At 40.3% G+C, this 15670-nt stretch overlaps 1 protein-coding gene and 1 long non-coding RNA gene across 3 annotated transcripts in view; both read left to right on the forward strand.

Annotated features, from left to right (window-relative positions):
• Positions 1 to 358: 358 nt before the first annotated feature.
• On the forward strand, positions 359 to 2310 carry LOC306786176. The gene is made up of 3 exons (XR_013772467.1): positions 359 to 394; positions 1331 to 1366; positions 2045 to 2310. It is a non-coding gene; the product is annotated as an uncharacterized lncRNA (long non-coding RNA).
• Positions 2311 to 5154: 2844 nt separating this feature from the next.
• The window catches only part of LOC306785768 (insulin-degrading enzyme), a 28507-nt gene continuing 17991 nt past the window's right edge, over positions 5155 to 15670 (forward strand). For both annotated transcript variants that reach the window (XM_079280227.1, XM_079280226.1), the window contains exons 1-11: positions 5155 to 5268; positions 6261 to 6445; positions 7357 to 7564; positions 8933 to 9102; positions 9848 to 9970; positions 12032 to 12144; positions 12339 to 12501; positions 13554 to 13646; positions 13821 to 13912; positions 14268 to 14348; positions 14916 to 15019. In XM_079280227.1, coding sequence (XP_079136353.1) covers positions 5183 to 5268; positions 6261 to 6445; positions 7357 to 7564; positions 8933 to 9102; positions 9848 to 9970; positions 12032 to 12144; positions 12339 to 12501; positions 13554 to 13646; positions 13821 to 13912; positions 14268 to 14348; positions 14916 to 15019 — 1418 coding nt within the window. In that variant the 5' untranslated portion in view covers positions 5155 to 5182. The remainder of the gene's footprint in view (positions 5269 to 6260; positions 6446 to 7356; positions 7565 to 8932; positions 9103 to 9847; positions 9971 to 12031; positions 12145 to 12338; positions 12502 to 13553; positions 13647 to 13820; positions 13913 to 14267; positions 14349 to 14915; positions 15020 to 15670) is intronic.

Here is a 15670-nt window from a genome sequence, read left to right on the forward strand (position 1 = left end):
CTGTGAAGGTAGATTTGTGTCTTTATTTTTCAAAAGCAAAAAAAAGTTTCAAAAGCAAAAGAAAGTTTCAAAAGCAAAAATAAAAGTTTTAAAAGCAAAAAAAAAAGTTTTAAAAGCAAATATATAAACTGAGAATAATTTATTTGTTAAAAAAATAAAAGCATTGGTTTTGAATCCAAAAGTTTTGAAACTAAAAGTTTTGAAACTAAAAGTTTTGAAGGCAAAAGCTTTGGAACCAAAAGTTGTGAAACCAAATGTTTTGAAGCCAAAAGCTGAGTTGGGTGTAGTGGGCGGGGCATACGCTGCTGAATGTATCAGGAGTTTCTATTGGTCCGTTTGACTTGCGTCTCGTATCTGCATTACCTACACAAACGGGAGGTTACGTGACATGGAGGTAAGTTGACTGCTCTGTTTTGTCAAAATTATTGTAAATATAGCAGCACTTCACTTTGTTCTCATGTTGTTCGTGTCGTGGAGTCTCTTTTTAAGAACGACATGGAGGGCTGCTGTGTTGACATGACAGGTTACATGCACCTGAGGCATCTATGTTAGCTAAGGTTAGCTACACATGTATGACACAATTTAAAACAAATCCTATGAGCTTGGTTCTCTCTGACCGAGGTAGGTACAGATGACGACACTGTATCTAAAAACGACATGCGTCTTATGACTACACTGGTCAGACACCGAAGAAAACTTTTACTACTTCTGCCACCTCTGCTTGAAACGTCCCTTAAGTGTTCAAACGCACCACCTTGTCGCGGAAGCTGTGCAGTACACACACATACATGATAGTCGATAAATTGGCAATTATGAACGCAGGCTCTGGGAAAATACTTTAAATCAGTGTATTTTAGATCACATATATGCCTCGCATGGAAATTAACATGCATGTGCTACAACTCTATTATTTTCATTCATAGATTATTGTGTGCAATTGTAAATAAACCTATTACATTAGTTGAATTGATTAACACAAACATATTAAGTTTTGGGTTCCTGCTAACAAGTACGAATCATGTAACAGTAAAAGGAACCCAAAACATTATCAGTTGACCCCATACAAAGGCTTGTATCATTTTATACTTGATAATTAACAAAATTGTACCACTTGTGCCTTTATAATAAGCTCCAGAGAGTAAAATAGTGACACAAAACTCATTCAACTTACATTTAAACATGTCTGTGTATTATGGAGGGGTTCTGTATATTTGTTAAATCATTCCATTGTTTAGTTTGTTGGCAATGACTGGCTTTTCTTGTTATACGATATGACTATATGGTCTGTGTATTTATAATAATCCAGTGTGGTCATAATTCCCTTTTCTAGAGAATGGAACCTCTTCCACAAAGAGCTTTTGTTCAGGTATGTTGACCTCTCTCCTCAAAATGTAATTGATCTGTATATACACATCTAAACATGTTTTGATACCACTGCTCTAATAAATTTCTATTTTGCTAAATTCCCTCTTACAGGAATCCATTAGCAGGCGGCTTTTATGCAGGGTCAGGGATCGGCTTTCTGCAGTAATCACAAGGGAGCCAATTGATTTTGATTACCTGCACATGGTTATCTCTCAGGAATTGCAGTTTCTTCGAGCAGGGGCAGTCTATATGGATATTCCTCAGTGTGTAGTAGATGGTTTACAAAATCTAAGTGAAGTGATCAAGTCTCACATTTCAAACAGCACTGTTGCTCCATTACTTGACAGTGTAGCTGTAGTTGAATGGAATGGTACTGTGGGTCGACCAAAATTTAGCATTAATACCCTAGTCCTTGAAAATCTTCTAAGCATGAACCTACCAATGACCACTCTGGCTACTGCCCATGGCATTTCAAGATCCACACTTTACAGGAGGATGAGGGAGCATAATCTCTCAGTCAGAAACACCTACTCTGATATATCAGACATTGTACTTGACCAAAAGGTGAGATCTATCAAAGCCAGAATGCCTGATGCAGGATATCGGCTTGTAAAAGGGTCTCTACTGGCTATGGCAATGGCTATATTCATAATTAATGTATGTGTTTGGTCCATCTCAGATCCTGCAAGCAGAACACTTGCATGATGAGGAACCTGATCCAGAGCATGGGGTCACTGTAGCAGAGATGCCGTGCCCCTTGTCAGCTGAAGGTCTTGCTGCAGTGCAGCAAGTAAACCCCACCGTCGATTCCTCTTCTTTTGGACGGGACATCTATATGCATGTCCTTCAACTGGCCTCATTTTTTGGATGAAGTTTGATTGATATACTTGATGCACATCTCATGTGCTTATTCTAAAACAAGTATGCACTTTTAACTGATCACAAATAAAGCACAGTAAATAGATACTTATGTGTTTATTTTGCTCACTCACATTATAACAAGGTGGCATAAATAGCTGCAGTATAAAATGATTCTGGAACGTTTTGTTTGTTTCACTAAAGAATAGAAAACATAAAGAATAAGCACAAGTGAAACACAGAACCATGCTCTTGCCAACAACTATTTAACACATTTATCACACTCTATCAAATCCTGCACCATACTTAATGGCAGTTTGCAGGAGTGTTTTAAAAGATTCATAATCTTTAATGTGGGCTACTGGGAATGTGATGGTGTCTGTGCGAGCACTGACACTTGGGTAACACACAGCGTGGTTAGGCATGGCGTTCAGACACCAATGATCAAATTTCACTGTGAGTTTGAATGTTTGCCGATCTTCCAAAAGCAGATGTCTGTGAGCTTGACCAGTCATCCACTGCATGACTGAGGATACAGTCAAAGCCTCTCCTGCGGTGTCGCCATCAGTTTGTGCATCTTGAAGAGAAATACAAAGTGTAGACCAGAATAAATCTCTCCAGTCATTTTATATGCAAACAGTTAAATATGATGCTCATTAAGACAGTTCTATGGTATAGAATTAGGGTGGAAATCTAAACTTTCAATCACAAATAATTATTTTAAATGAATGGTTGGACATACCGTCAAGTTCTAGGAGGAAATATTGGAAGTGCTCCAAGATTTTTGATTCCTTCACTTGCTTACTTGAACCACTTACACTCAACTCCGGGGCCAGATGGGACATGATGTAATGTGAGTCCACCTACATTTCAAACATAGTGATACACAATGAGATTTCTCAAAACTTAGCTAGTTAAGAAGCAGAAAGGAAGTTATGGAAATACTATGTAGTACAACTAGTACAACACTCTAAGCAACACTCGTGCAAACTGAGTCGTCGTCTCTGAAGATGAAGAGACTGCGACACTCTTCTGGCTTTGTCTGCATCACTTTGATGAGGTCACACACTTTCAGGCCCTCACGCAGTTGCTGAAGCATGGGCATGCGCTTAGTCTTCACATGAAGTCGAATCGCCCTGAATACAGAAAAAATTATTTTAAGGAAAGGGAAATAATCTCCAAGTCAAGCTGTCCAGGTGTAGTAGTTAAGACTTTAGGGCAGCAGGCTGAGGAAAATGGCCTTGAACAAGGCTTTGCTACTACATGTAGACAACGATATACATTTCCTTTTAACCCGACATGGACATGTCAGTAAAATACATTTTGAGCATTGTAATTGGAGTGCATTGGCCTCTAGCTCATTTCTCTTTAATCAAAATAAATGTTTCACACTGAAGCCAAAGAGCACCCTAGAAACAAGAACCAATTATCATTAGCCTTAAATTTCTCAAAGAAAAAATAAAACACACAAGGCCTATGATTATCTGAGGCCACACTTTAGCTAATCTTCATCAAGTTTAATACAAGACAGTAACATGGTTGTAACCTCGTCATCTGTACCTACATCGGTCAGAGAGAACCAAGCTCATAGGATTTGTTTTTGCTTTTAAAACTTTTATTTTTGCTTTTGAAACTTTCTTTTGCTTTTGAAAATAAAGACACAAATCTACCTTCATACGCATGGCAATCACAAGCGACAGGTCGCCCGAGGACTCTCCAAACAACCTGCTGAGGTGGAAATTCATTGGGATTTTGCCAACCAGGCTGAACCGTCCTGCTGTATAGGCCCACACTGTCTTTTCTTAAAAGTTAATATAATGATAACCTGTGTGTAGTCATAAGGTCCATTAATAAAAAGAGGCACGAGACCATTACAACAGTGAGGTGAGTGGCGTGATTAGGTTCTAGTTGTGAATTTTGTTGAACAAGTGAAGGTCGCCATCTAGTGGCTGTGTGATGTCAGCAATTTCAGTGGGTATAACTACAACCCACAGCACACGCACGTAAATTCAAAGAGTACATCTGCAGAACATTTTTAGTTCATGTTGTCAGTGTTAATGTTAAAGGGAAAGTAAGTTACATATTGCGTGCATACAATTAAGCATAGAGTATTTAGAAAGAAATCAAAATAGCCTGCAGTTATTTTATTTGTCAAAAATATAGTAAAAGTACCCGATTTATTTTCTTCATATCTAATTGTGGTGCGATGTACAAATGGTCTTGGCTTGAATGTCCAAAGTTAATCAATTTCATTTTATTGCATGTGTAATGTACCCATTCCCACGGTACAAAGAAAGCTAAATATTTGTCGATCGCAATGCCTTCAAAACAAAGAAAAACATGTATTGTGTAATGTAGTTGTATTATTGGCTCACTATTCATTTACATTTTGACATTTGTAGTGGAGTAATTTGCAAAGGTTAACTGGATGTTACAGTCTCTTTGCAGATTTCAAGTTAATTATTTTCAGGGCATCTCTGACTTTACTATTGATACAATTTCTGCATCACCAGTTAACTGCATCTTATGGCCATTTAGTTTTCCACAAGGAGAGGCGATGAATTTCATGCAGTATTTTATTGTATTTATTTGACAATTTTGCATCAGTTGTGTTCATTTCTCAATGATGTGTAACTACAGTTGAAATGCGTATGACGGGGCTCTTAAACCAATACGATACGCTGAACAAGAATCCACGCGCAGGGCTCCTAATCGATATCAGAACCAATGACACAACACAATTTCAGAAATGTGCTAGATATTTTGCCGCATGCAGGTAATTTAAACTTCGACTGCCTAATCAATATCTATTGTCGTTATTACATGGACCAGCCGCTGATATCATCGCAGAATTGATAACGTACTATGTTGAATTACGGTCTGTTCGGTGTGTGATTGCTTTTGTCTATTTAAATATGGCGCTGTAAAAGCCAAGGTTTGTTTTTTATGGGTGCAAAGTATGTTTAAGTGCATTAACCGAACGGCCCAGTTTACGAGATACCTCCAGTCAGCAGGCAACGGTTTCTGTATTAACCAAGATTTTAGGTAAGTGTTGTCAAGTCAAATGTCTTAACTTTTTGTGAAAAACAATTGAGTTATTTTCACACCAAAGGTAGGCTAGCTGGCTGCAGAACTAAAGCCGGTTTGCTGAGCTATGTTAAGACCCAAGCTAACGTAAGACTGAAGCCGTTAGCTATGATGCTACGTAGGGTGGCACTGTTAGCTAGCGAAGACGGATTTGTGTGCGGAGCTAACGTACCGTATAATGCACAATTATAATACATTTTATATCGGCAGGGAATACACGCTAACCACATAACGTTAATTAGACAAACTAACACCACTTGTATCCTTGATCATATTCCTGGAGCTCATGTTGCTAATTTAGCAAGCTAACGTTAACGCTAGTTTGCCTTCTGTGAGGGGGTTTGTTTTATGTCCTCTAGCGAGTAATGCTGCCTAATTTTTGCTGTACTTTGGGCGAAACTGTTGTATTCGTGTTTTCATACAACCACCTTAGCGTTAATAGTACATTGCGAATAATTCTGGTATATTTCCTTTTTGTCTAGCTAGTAATAACTGTAACGTTACTTCGCTAAATACAGTTCCGAACAGTTTTGTTGGTTGTTTCAGAGCTGATAACAACTATACGCCGTGTGAGTTAACGCTAAATAATGAATTGTCAGATTCCTACAAATGTGCTCTACATCAACAATGAGTTTGCTAATAGCAGCTGCTTTCACAGTGATGTTACCAGGTGCATGTTGTTGCTGTAAGTTAGTCTGAGTGACTGTCCGATTGACCCAACTATGGCATCTTAAACCCCTGAAAAGGTGACCTCAGTGAGTGTTGTGGCTTATATTTAGTGTGAGTGTACACTATGTATTTATTTATACGTATTATATACAAATCAGTCTTGTCATACACAGAATGTCACTTGTGATTTTTGTCCACAATGTGGGTTGTATCAGAATATGACAGAGTCCTTGGCTAACTGCACCAAATGTTGACCGTACATTTGATTCCCTCCACTGCAGGCTGGTGTCATCCTTTCCTCTCAGAATGACCGACCCAGCAGTGAACAGGGTGGTCAGTGACATAATTCGCTCTCCTGAGGACAAACGGGTTTACCGGGGTTTGGAGTTCACCAATGGCCTGAAGGCAATGCTCATCAGTGACCCGACAACAGACAAATCCTCAGCTGCTTTGGATGTTGAAATAGGTAAAGGTCTTTCATCGCTATTGTCCTGCCAGGTACTCCTGTATTGTCATGTGGCTTTAAGCCTTACGGGGGGCTTTTTGAAAGCACTAGGGAAAATATATCCACAATATCTAAACATTTTATTTGCCCTGTAGAATATGAAAATAGACTATTTTGGTAAAATGCATGGAAAAATGGTGTTCTTCTCAGATTGCCATAGTTGCATGCACAGAGTAACCTCAATGCTGGCTGTGTACCTGAAGTTTTGCATTTTAATTTTTTTTCTCATGAATTTGAATTTATAAAAAATATATTCCAGACATCAATCACTAGGTCAAGATGAATTGCACTAATTCTCAGAATTTTGTCTTGATGGATTTTGACATTAATGTTAAATGTGCCTTTACATGCACATATTGCGATTGCCTGAGTGTGAACTCACTTTGCTGGTTGCTCTAGCTTAACAAGATCATGACTTGCTATTGTTTCAAAGGTTGTGAGTATAGAACTATAATTCATCGGTTATGCAGTATTCCTGTTACCATGAATATACGGTACCTGTAAACACAATATTGCTGTGTACCTACCTTGTGTTCCATTTCCAGACTAAGAGTGACAAGGGTTCATTTACTGCAGGCTTAGGAAATGATGAAGACATTCCTAATACTCCACACTACCTATGTTACCAAATTTTTTTAAATCATATTATTAAGATAATGTCTCTGTGTTCATTTTAAATCATTGCTTGAATAACAAGTTCACAATGTAATATATAGTCGCGGTGCAATTACACATCTAGGCTTATTTCCACTCTTTCCTCTAGAGTCTAGCAGACAATGAAAAATCAAGATGCTGCATCTTTGAACTTTAATGAGCTTAGATATACAGCGGGATCAGCTGATTTTCTGTGGCCGTTCTTCTTGAATTCCCAGGTTCATTATCGGACCCAGGGAACATCTCGGGCCTGGCGCACTTCTGTGAGCACATGCTGTTCCTGGGGACACAGAAGTACCCCAAGGAGAATGAGTACAGCCAGTTCCTCAGTGAGCACGCAGGCAGCTCCAACGCCTTCACCAGCGGGGAGCACACCAACTACTACTTTGACGTGTCCCATGAACACTTGGAAGGTGCTCTAGACAGGTAATTTCCTGTTAATTTGATGAGATTCATTTTGCCACGTACAAAAGTAATTTTTACTTTTTATTTGCGCCGCTGTAATCATTTGTGTCGACTCTGGCACCCTGGTACGACTTTTTCTCTGCAAATGTTAGTCACGATTGGGAAACCTGACTCTTTACAGTCAGTCCAATCAAATGAATCTAACTAGTCTCAAATATTTTGTCCCCCACATTTTCATACCTGAGTTAAGTCTTTTTGTTTTTTTTAAGGCCCCATATACCTTAACCCAATTAAGACAGATTGCTTCCTTAGTGCTTGTTTATTCATACCATTACAGTTGAGCTGTCAGGTTGTTGTCTGATCGTCTCTGGTTACCAGAGACTGCTTTGTTGAGCTCTTTTCCTTTTTGTGTGTGTGACCATCAGCATAGTTCCTACCCCCCCCCCCCCCCCCCCCCCCCACTCAGGCTAGGAAACCTCAGGCACCGGGTGTAACCGATGTCCGCAGCCTTGCAGAGGTCTCTGCTCACGTGTCGGCCATGGGGGGTTTGCAAAGGGCAGTCGGGCGGTGTCAGAATTGAACCTATCGGGATAAGCTTACCTACTTATAAATGAATTGATAGCGTAGCAGGCACCTGTTTGTGTGGTGGGCTAATTGTTCCCCTGTGCCGGTGAATTGTGAAGGCCATCTGCACTGTAGTGGTAGGAAAGGACAGTGCAGAGTATGTTTAAATATTAATGATGTTGCCTCTTTGAAAATAGAAGAGCGCTGAGTCTGAAAGGAGCATATGCATCATTAACTGGCCCCGTTATTTTAACCGTACCCATGTATAAACTTTCTAGGCAGCTGGCACATTTGGTCATTTGTAATCAAAGAGCAAGATTCTTTTGTGGGGTTATTAAAGACTGAGTTTGAATCTTCTACTACAAACATGTCAGTACTCCAGTTTATGGTGTGATTTTATTCATTTAATAATTCATCTAAACAACTAGCTGCTTTTTGTCGGATGACATGACTTTGTACAATATTCCATCTGTTGCATAAATCTATAGCAAAATCTCACCTTGGACTGTGCTTTGAAAATGTTCAAATGTGTGTGTGTGTGTGTGTGTGCTCAGCTTTACTCATTTGCTTGGCAGTTTGCCCTCATCTTGCGCTCATGCAAATTAATTTTCATCACGTCCTGCTTCATGCTCTTTTCTGTGTCTACAAGTGGTCCAACACATTTAACCCAGAACAGCATTAAGCTACTGAAAGAGCAAATCTTTAAATGTTCCAGCCCTAAGAAACTTCATTACGCACCTGAAAGTGAATTACTGCTATACCGACATTAGTTTTTGAACCATGCAGTTTAATGTTCCCCTTACTGTCGTTTTGCCATCTGTGTAGGTTTGCCCAGTTCTTCCTGTGCCCTCTGTTTGATGAGAGCTGTAAGGACCGGGAGGTGAACGCTGTGGACTCGGAGCACGAGAAGAACCTGATGAATGATTCCTGGAGGCTGTTCCAGTTAGAGAAGGCCACCGGCAACCTGAACCACCCCTTCAGCAAATTTGGAACAGGTAGACGATAACCAGAGTTATCATTATTTTACACACACGCTACAGCTTTGATCTGTGACATTAATAACTCTATTTATGCCTCCTAACCATAACCATGAAGATTCACTCAACTGAGGGAAAGCATCTCAACGCGTGAAGGGTTTTACTCTCAGGGCGAAGGGAAGTCAGAGTGAGTCAGAGCTCCGAGCTCCAAATAACCACCTGAGGGCAGCCTTGAATTATATCTTCATCCAGTTAAGAATAGAAGAGGATCAGACAGGCCTGAAAATCACTCCCTGTTAGCGGACCAGCATAATCCTCTCAGGAGTGTTGCTTTGATGTTCTGTCTCTGTCTCAACAGATTTGAAAAGTGGTTCATTCACAGACGACGAGCAGCTTGTTCGTGTGCTTTACAAGCTGTCACTGGGTCCTCATAAACTGATTGGTTCTCAGAGTAAATGACTCAAAGTATTATATTACAGTTCTCTGAATATTCATGCGGTCCTCAATGAGACCACGCTGATGTTTTTCTGTCTGCGTCCTTTGTGTTCTTAAGAAGAGGAACAGTCTTTGTTCTCTGTGCAGTGATCATTGTCGAATGTCAATACACTGCTCATATTTCTGAAGTAGGAAAATGAAACGGAAGGATTTTTATTTTTTATGAACTGGTAAACATCTTGTTGCATTTGTACTCCTTGACATTGAGAAGCTGTGACATTGATTTTGAAAACCCATTATTCTCTCTGTGTATTATTTCTCTCTTTAGGCAACAAGTTGACCCTTGAGACCCGGCCGTCTAAAGATGGGATTGATATTCGTCAGGAGCTCCTGAAATTCCATTCTACGTATTACTCCTCCAACCTCATGGGACTGTGTGTGTTGGGAAGAGGTAAGAGCTACCGGTAACCTCTCGCCAATGCTTGAATGCCGCGAAATACCTCAATTGGCCTCATGCGACTTATCAGTCAAGACAACAAAGAGGAACAAACAATGCAAGTCATGCATGACGTTGTGTACATGGGCACACCATGTACACCATCTGCCCAACATCTCCTCTTTTTTTATTTTGCATGTTTGTATTCTTAGGATTTGCAAACGCATGGTTTATTTATTTTCTAAAACAATATCTTCCTTTTGATCTTTTACTTGTTTCAGCCTTTGTGATCCTCTGTGATTGTGAGAAACTTTGTAAAGCTGCTTCCTGTTTGGCCATCTTCAGTCGTTGTGTTGAAGGACAGTCGAACTAATTTCTTAATAAACTAAAGCTGATATTGCAGTAAATAAATACGCATTAAAAAATTAAAGCAACAAGGGCTCCACAAAACACCTGTTTTTATTTCTACTTAGCAAATGGTTTTCTTAAATCCTCTTGTGTACAGTGTTCACTTTAATAAGAGCTAGCTCTGAATTTGAAGGCACAAACGGTGTCACCAGTGTGTTCATCGCCAGCTGACATTTTTCAAAATGTCCTCGTCTGAAGTGAGACGTAGTTTGACAAGTGCTTCCAGGAACATCCTGACATGACTGATGGCTCTGAGATCTGTACTTTTCGGACTATAAGTCAGTTACAATATTCATGTTAAATGTGTTGGCGGAGGAAAGCTACGGAAAAATTCGTATATAAGTCGCACCGGACTATAAGCAGACGCCTCAAAGTGTGGGGTAAAAAGTAGCGGCTTACAGTCCGAAAAGTACGGTACTTAACTGCTTAATGTCTCGTGAGCTTCCTTGTGTGTTCATTGGTCAAAATCATTGGTGTGGAACCGTTGTTTGCATTCTGGAAATACTTTGACAGTCGAAGTATGATAGTCTGTTTATGTTTCATGTTGATGAGTGCAGTCATCCTTTAATTATAAGTTAGAAGCCACTAATACGATTCTTTGGGTATTATTTGCACTCGTATGAGCTACTGGTTGTCTATTAGCCCTTTGATACACAAGCTAAGACACAACATGGGTCAAAAATGACCCATATTGACCTACAATGTTATTTCGTGCATGGCTGAGGGTTTCTTTGCTATATTTTTGGAAATCAATATATTTCATCATTTAATATTCAAAGTATTCATTAAATATCTTGTTTTTGATTACCACAAATCCTTATTTTAATTTTTCCTTTCTTAATTTATGAACTAAAATAGTTTTTGTATTACTATGTCAAGTTTACACACGGGTCAAAAATGACCCGTGTGTAAATGTCATAAAAATTATTATAAGAGTGATTTTTTCATTTTATTATTATTTTAGCAGTGATTTGGACCAAAGAATTACACATTTAATATATGAAATATTTACTTTGTCACACTCACACATGACATACACTATACAACCGATAACACTGATATTGAACTTAAACCACACCCTCACACACTTAGGCCACGCCCCTGTCACACACTTAGGCCATGCCCCTGCCACACACATAGACAACGCCCCTGCCACACACTTAGACCACGCCCACATCACACACGTAGGACACGCCCCTGCCACACACGTAGGCCACGCCCCTGCCACACACGTAGGCCACGCCCCTGCCACACACATAGACAACGCCCCTGCCACACACGTAGGCCACGCCCCTGCCACACACGTAGGCCACGCCCCATCCACACATAGACCACGCCCACACCACACACGTAGGTCACGCCCACGGCACACATGTAGGTCACATCCCACACGTAGGCCACGCCCCTGCCACACACATAGACAACGCCCCTGCCACACACGTAGGCCACGCCCCTGCCACACACCTAGACCACGCCCACGTCACACACATAGGCCACGCCCCTGTCACACACTTAGACCACGCCCCTGCCACACACTTAGGGCACGCCCCTATCACACTTAATTAAAAACTCCTTCGGGTCACTTTTGACGCATGTTGTGTATCAAAGGGTTAACTTTGAAATGAATCTTAAGCTCAACTATAAATGTGTTTTCCTCTCTACCTACAGAATCATTGGATGAGTTGACCTCCATGGTGGTCAAGCTGTTTGGAGAAGTGGAGAACAAGAACGTACCGATCCCAGAATTCCCTGAGCACCCCTTCCAGGAAGAACACCTGAAAGTGAGTCGGTTACTTATCTCACCAATGTTTCTCACACTTTACACTTTTACTGGGCCATACCCAATATTTAATGTGATATAATATGTCTTTGCTATATGAATAGACATTGTCTATGTTTTGTGGGGAACATGTATTCAGGCACAGGATAATGAAAATGTTTTCCAGTTAACATCAAAATCTGTTTTCTCTTGCAGCAATTCTACAAAGTGGTGCCTATTAAAGACATCAGGAACCTGTATGTGACTTTCCCCATCCCGGACCTCCAGAAGTACTACAAGTCTAACCCGGGACATTATCTGGGACATTTGATTGGTCACGAGGGACCCGGCAGTTTGTTATCTGAGATCAAATCTAAAGGTAAGGCGTAGCGTACAGCTCCAACAACAAGTGGAGCGGGTAAGCTTGTATTAGGAAGGCATTGTGCATTTTGGAGGTTAGCTCATTCCTTTTCACTTTTTGGAAGACATAAAGGCGCTATGCAAAAACAAATTGTTTTATTTTGATGCTCCTATTTCAGATAGATTGCACATCAAACATGTGGGTAGAGGACAGACTGACCTGGGTATATTAGCAGTATATGGAGTTCAACATGGCGACACAGAAAATAAATGTTAACAATGGAGAGGGTTGAAGTGTCAAAGTGTATGGTTGTATAGGCCTCCCATCACTACTGCTTTTCAAACAACAAACTAGCATGCTAGCTACTGATTAGCATGTTTGCTAATGTGCTAGCTTGCCACATATTTAGTGTTATTGTGACTTCTACATTCTTGGTAATGTAGCTGTCAGTCTGACAAGAAGCACTTACTGGAATCCTCAAATGAGGTCCATACAGCATAAGTTGTTAACAAGCTATAGCTACTTTTACACCTGGAAATAAACCATATATGTGGTAGAGTCAGGAACTTCTTCAATCCTTATTATAACAAAAATGCAATTTAGGCAAAGCTGAAACCAAACCTTGGAGTATGAAATGTTATGCTGAAACGTTCATGCTTAAGTCATAAAATGCACAATTGGTTTGCCTAACTTCCCAACTGTAAGGATAGATGTTTGGATTGTGACTTAAGGTGCCGTACACAAGTTGAAAACTAGCTCAAACTCTTGTGTAGGGTTTGCATCATCGTTTCCCACCAAGTTTTTTAACATAGTATGACCAGATATAAATACTAAATAATATGAATCTGAATATGTACCATTCTATGGATAATTATTCAACCAGTTTTTTTTTTTGTACTATTAAACTTATTAAGATGTTCAATCCTAAATCTTATATTTACTAATGACTAACTGAAAATGATCATCATGATTATTATTTTTAAAACGGAACACAAAAATGAAGTTGTTTTATTAAGGTGTTTAATCTTAAATCTTATATTAATGATTCTTATCTAATGATTATTTTGAAGGCTGGGTGAACACACTTGTTGGAGGGCAAAAAGAAGGAGCCCGAGGATTCATGTTCTTCATCATCAACGTGGACTTGACTGAGGAGGGCCTCTGTAAGTAGCACAGTCTCATAGTCCATTCATCGCTTGCTGCTGTGCTTTGCATGTGTTCAGGATAATTCCCTGTTGTGGTCTGATTGGTTTCCGCTGAGTAAATGACATGTAGATGCTGTTCATTTAGGCATGTTGTATACAGTGTATAATCCAGTATATATTGTGTCACTGCAGTGCACGTTGAGGACATCATCTTCCACATGTTCCAGTACATCCAGAAACTGCGTACTGAGGGACCTCAGGCGTGGGTGTTCGATGAGTGCAAGGTAATTAATGTTGTCTGTTTAGAGATAACATGGCAGGCGGAGGGGCAGGACGAAGTTGACCTACTTATTTCTGGTTAGTGGGGAAACTAATAGAGCGGCACAGACTTTTGACAGCAGAGTCTGATGGTGGAAATAGCTGGCAGGTTTGAATCCATCTTATCTGCTGAATGCAGCCAGTGTCAAATGAAGCTGGTGTTCTTTTTCTGTGCTACACTGTAAAAGTCTGTTTGCTGAAGGATCAGAATGACTCATCCTATTTCTAGAATCTGCCTCTAAATTCCTGTCAATCGTATGCAACTGTTGTACGTGTTGTGATTTTACTTGTTACATTCTACCTCTCTGTCTCTCTCTGTAGGATTTAAACAAAGTGGCCTTCAGGTTCAAGGACAAGGAGCGCCCCCGTGGCTACACGTCCAAAGTGGCCGGTCTAGTACACGTAGGTCCCCTCTCCGTCTGCTGAGGCTGTTTCCAGGGAGACACTGTGCAGCTTGTTGCGTCTCTACCTGCTGTCGTCATCGGGCTGCCTGGTGCTGCTGTTGACTAGATTTTGCAGAGGCGCAGTCAGTTAGGCTCGTCTTTTATATCTACCACAATACCTGTGTGACTGTCGCTGCACGGCTCACTGGCTACAGGACGTAATCATCACTGCTGCACCAGTTACAGGAATTTTCTTTTGTGTGTTTGTGTGTGTGTGTGTGTGTATGCGTGCTTCTTCTTGCCAGGTTTGGCAGTGCAAAAACAATTTCTCACACACTTCTCTTAACACTTTGCAAGATTTGATTCAGTCGTTGAACTCTGGATTTAAGATCTACTCACCATCAAGATAAGCGCTTTAACAACAGATCTGCTTTACTGTCATTCCACTCCGGTGGCAGTTAAAGACGTGAAAGTATTTGGATGAAGGAATTTAATTAATTAAGCCCTTTCCACATACCGGTATGTTTTACAGTTAAATCTCCCCACCTTCAAAGCTACATAGCTAACCGCTGTCTTTGTGTTTCAGTACTACCCTCTTGAAGAGATTCTAGCAGCAGAGTACCTCTTGGAGGACTTCAGGCCAGACCTGATCGAGATGGTGCTGGATAAGCTGAGACCTGAACACGTCAGGTTAGTGCGAGAAAGTGTGTAGAATGTTGTGTGTATAATGCACAGAAAATAACTGCTCTTATTGATAAACAGATGGATTGCATGCTTTATGTAATGTGTGTGTATTTGTGCAGAACGTCGACTGTATCTTAATAACTGATGCATAATACGAGGATAACAATATAGAGGATAATACATTCAGATAAAGATTAAAGTTTGGGGCCCGCCAGCTGTGACAAGCTTTGTATGTTCAATTTGCTGCCTTGAAAAGGAATGCCAGACAACTTCACAGATTTGATTATCTCTGCAGCCTCAAAGGGTCGCTTTGATATCTCAGGAGATGGATATGTGTGCTCAGGAATACATTACCAAGTTTATGCTCGCTGCATTGGAAATGCTGGTATCCTCTTGGGATTTTACATTTTGGCCAATATCAAATCTTCTCCAACTAACTGCCCCACCTTATTTGGCGGTGTTGGTTTATCAAAAAGTATTCTACTTTTAAAGCAGAGCTAGACAGCTTGATGCTGAGTGCTGGTAGGCTTGGTGGCAGCCAAGGTTAACTGTTCTAGTCTAGACCTAAACACCAAGTGATGAGCCAAAAAACAACAAGATAGCTAAGATGATGAACCATACAGTTGGACCTAATTTTTGTGAAGATGCTGAATAGGA

This window comes from Melanostigma gelatinosum, assembly GCF_949748355.1.
Source record: "Melanostigma gelatinosum genome assembly, chromosome: 12".
Classification (NCBI taxonomy): Eukaryota; Metazoa; Chordata; class Actinopteri; order Perciformes; family Zoarcidae; genus Melanostigma; species Melanostigma gelatinosum.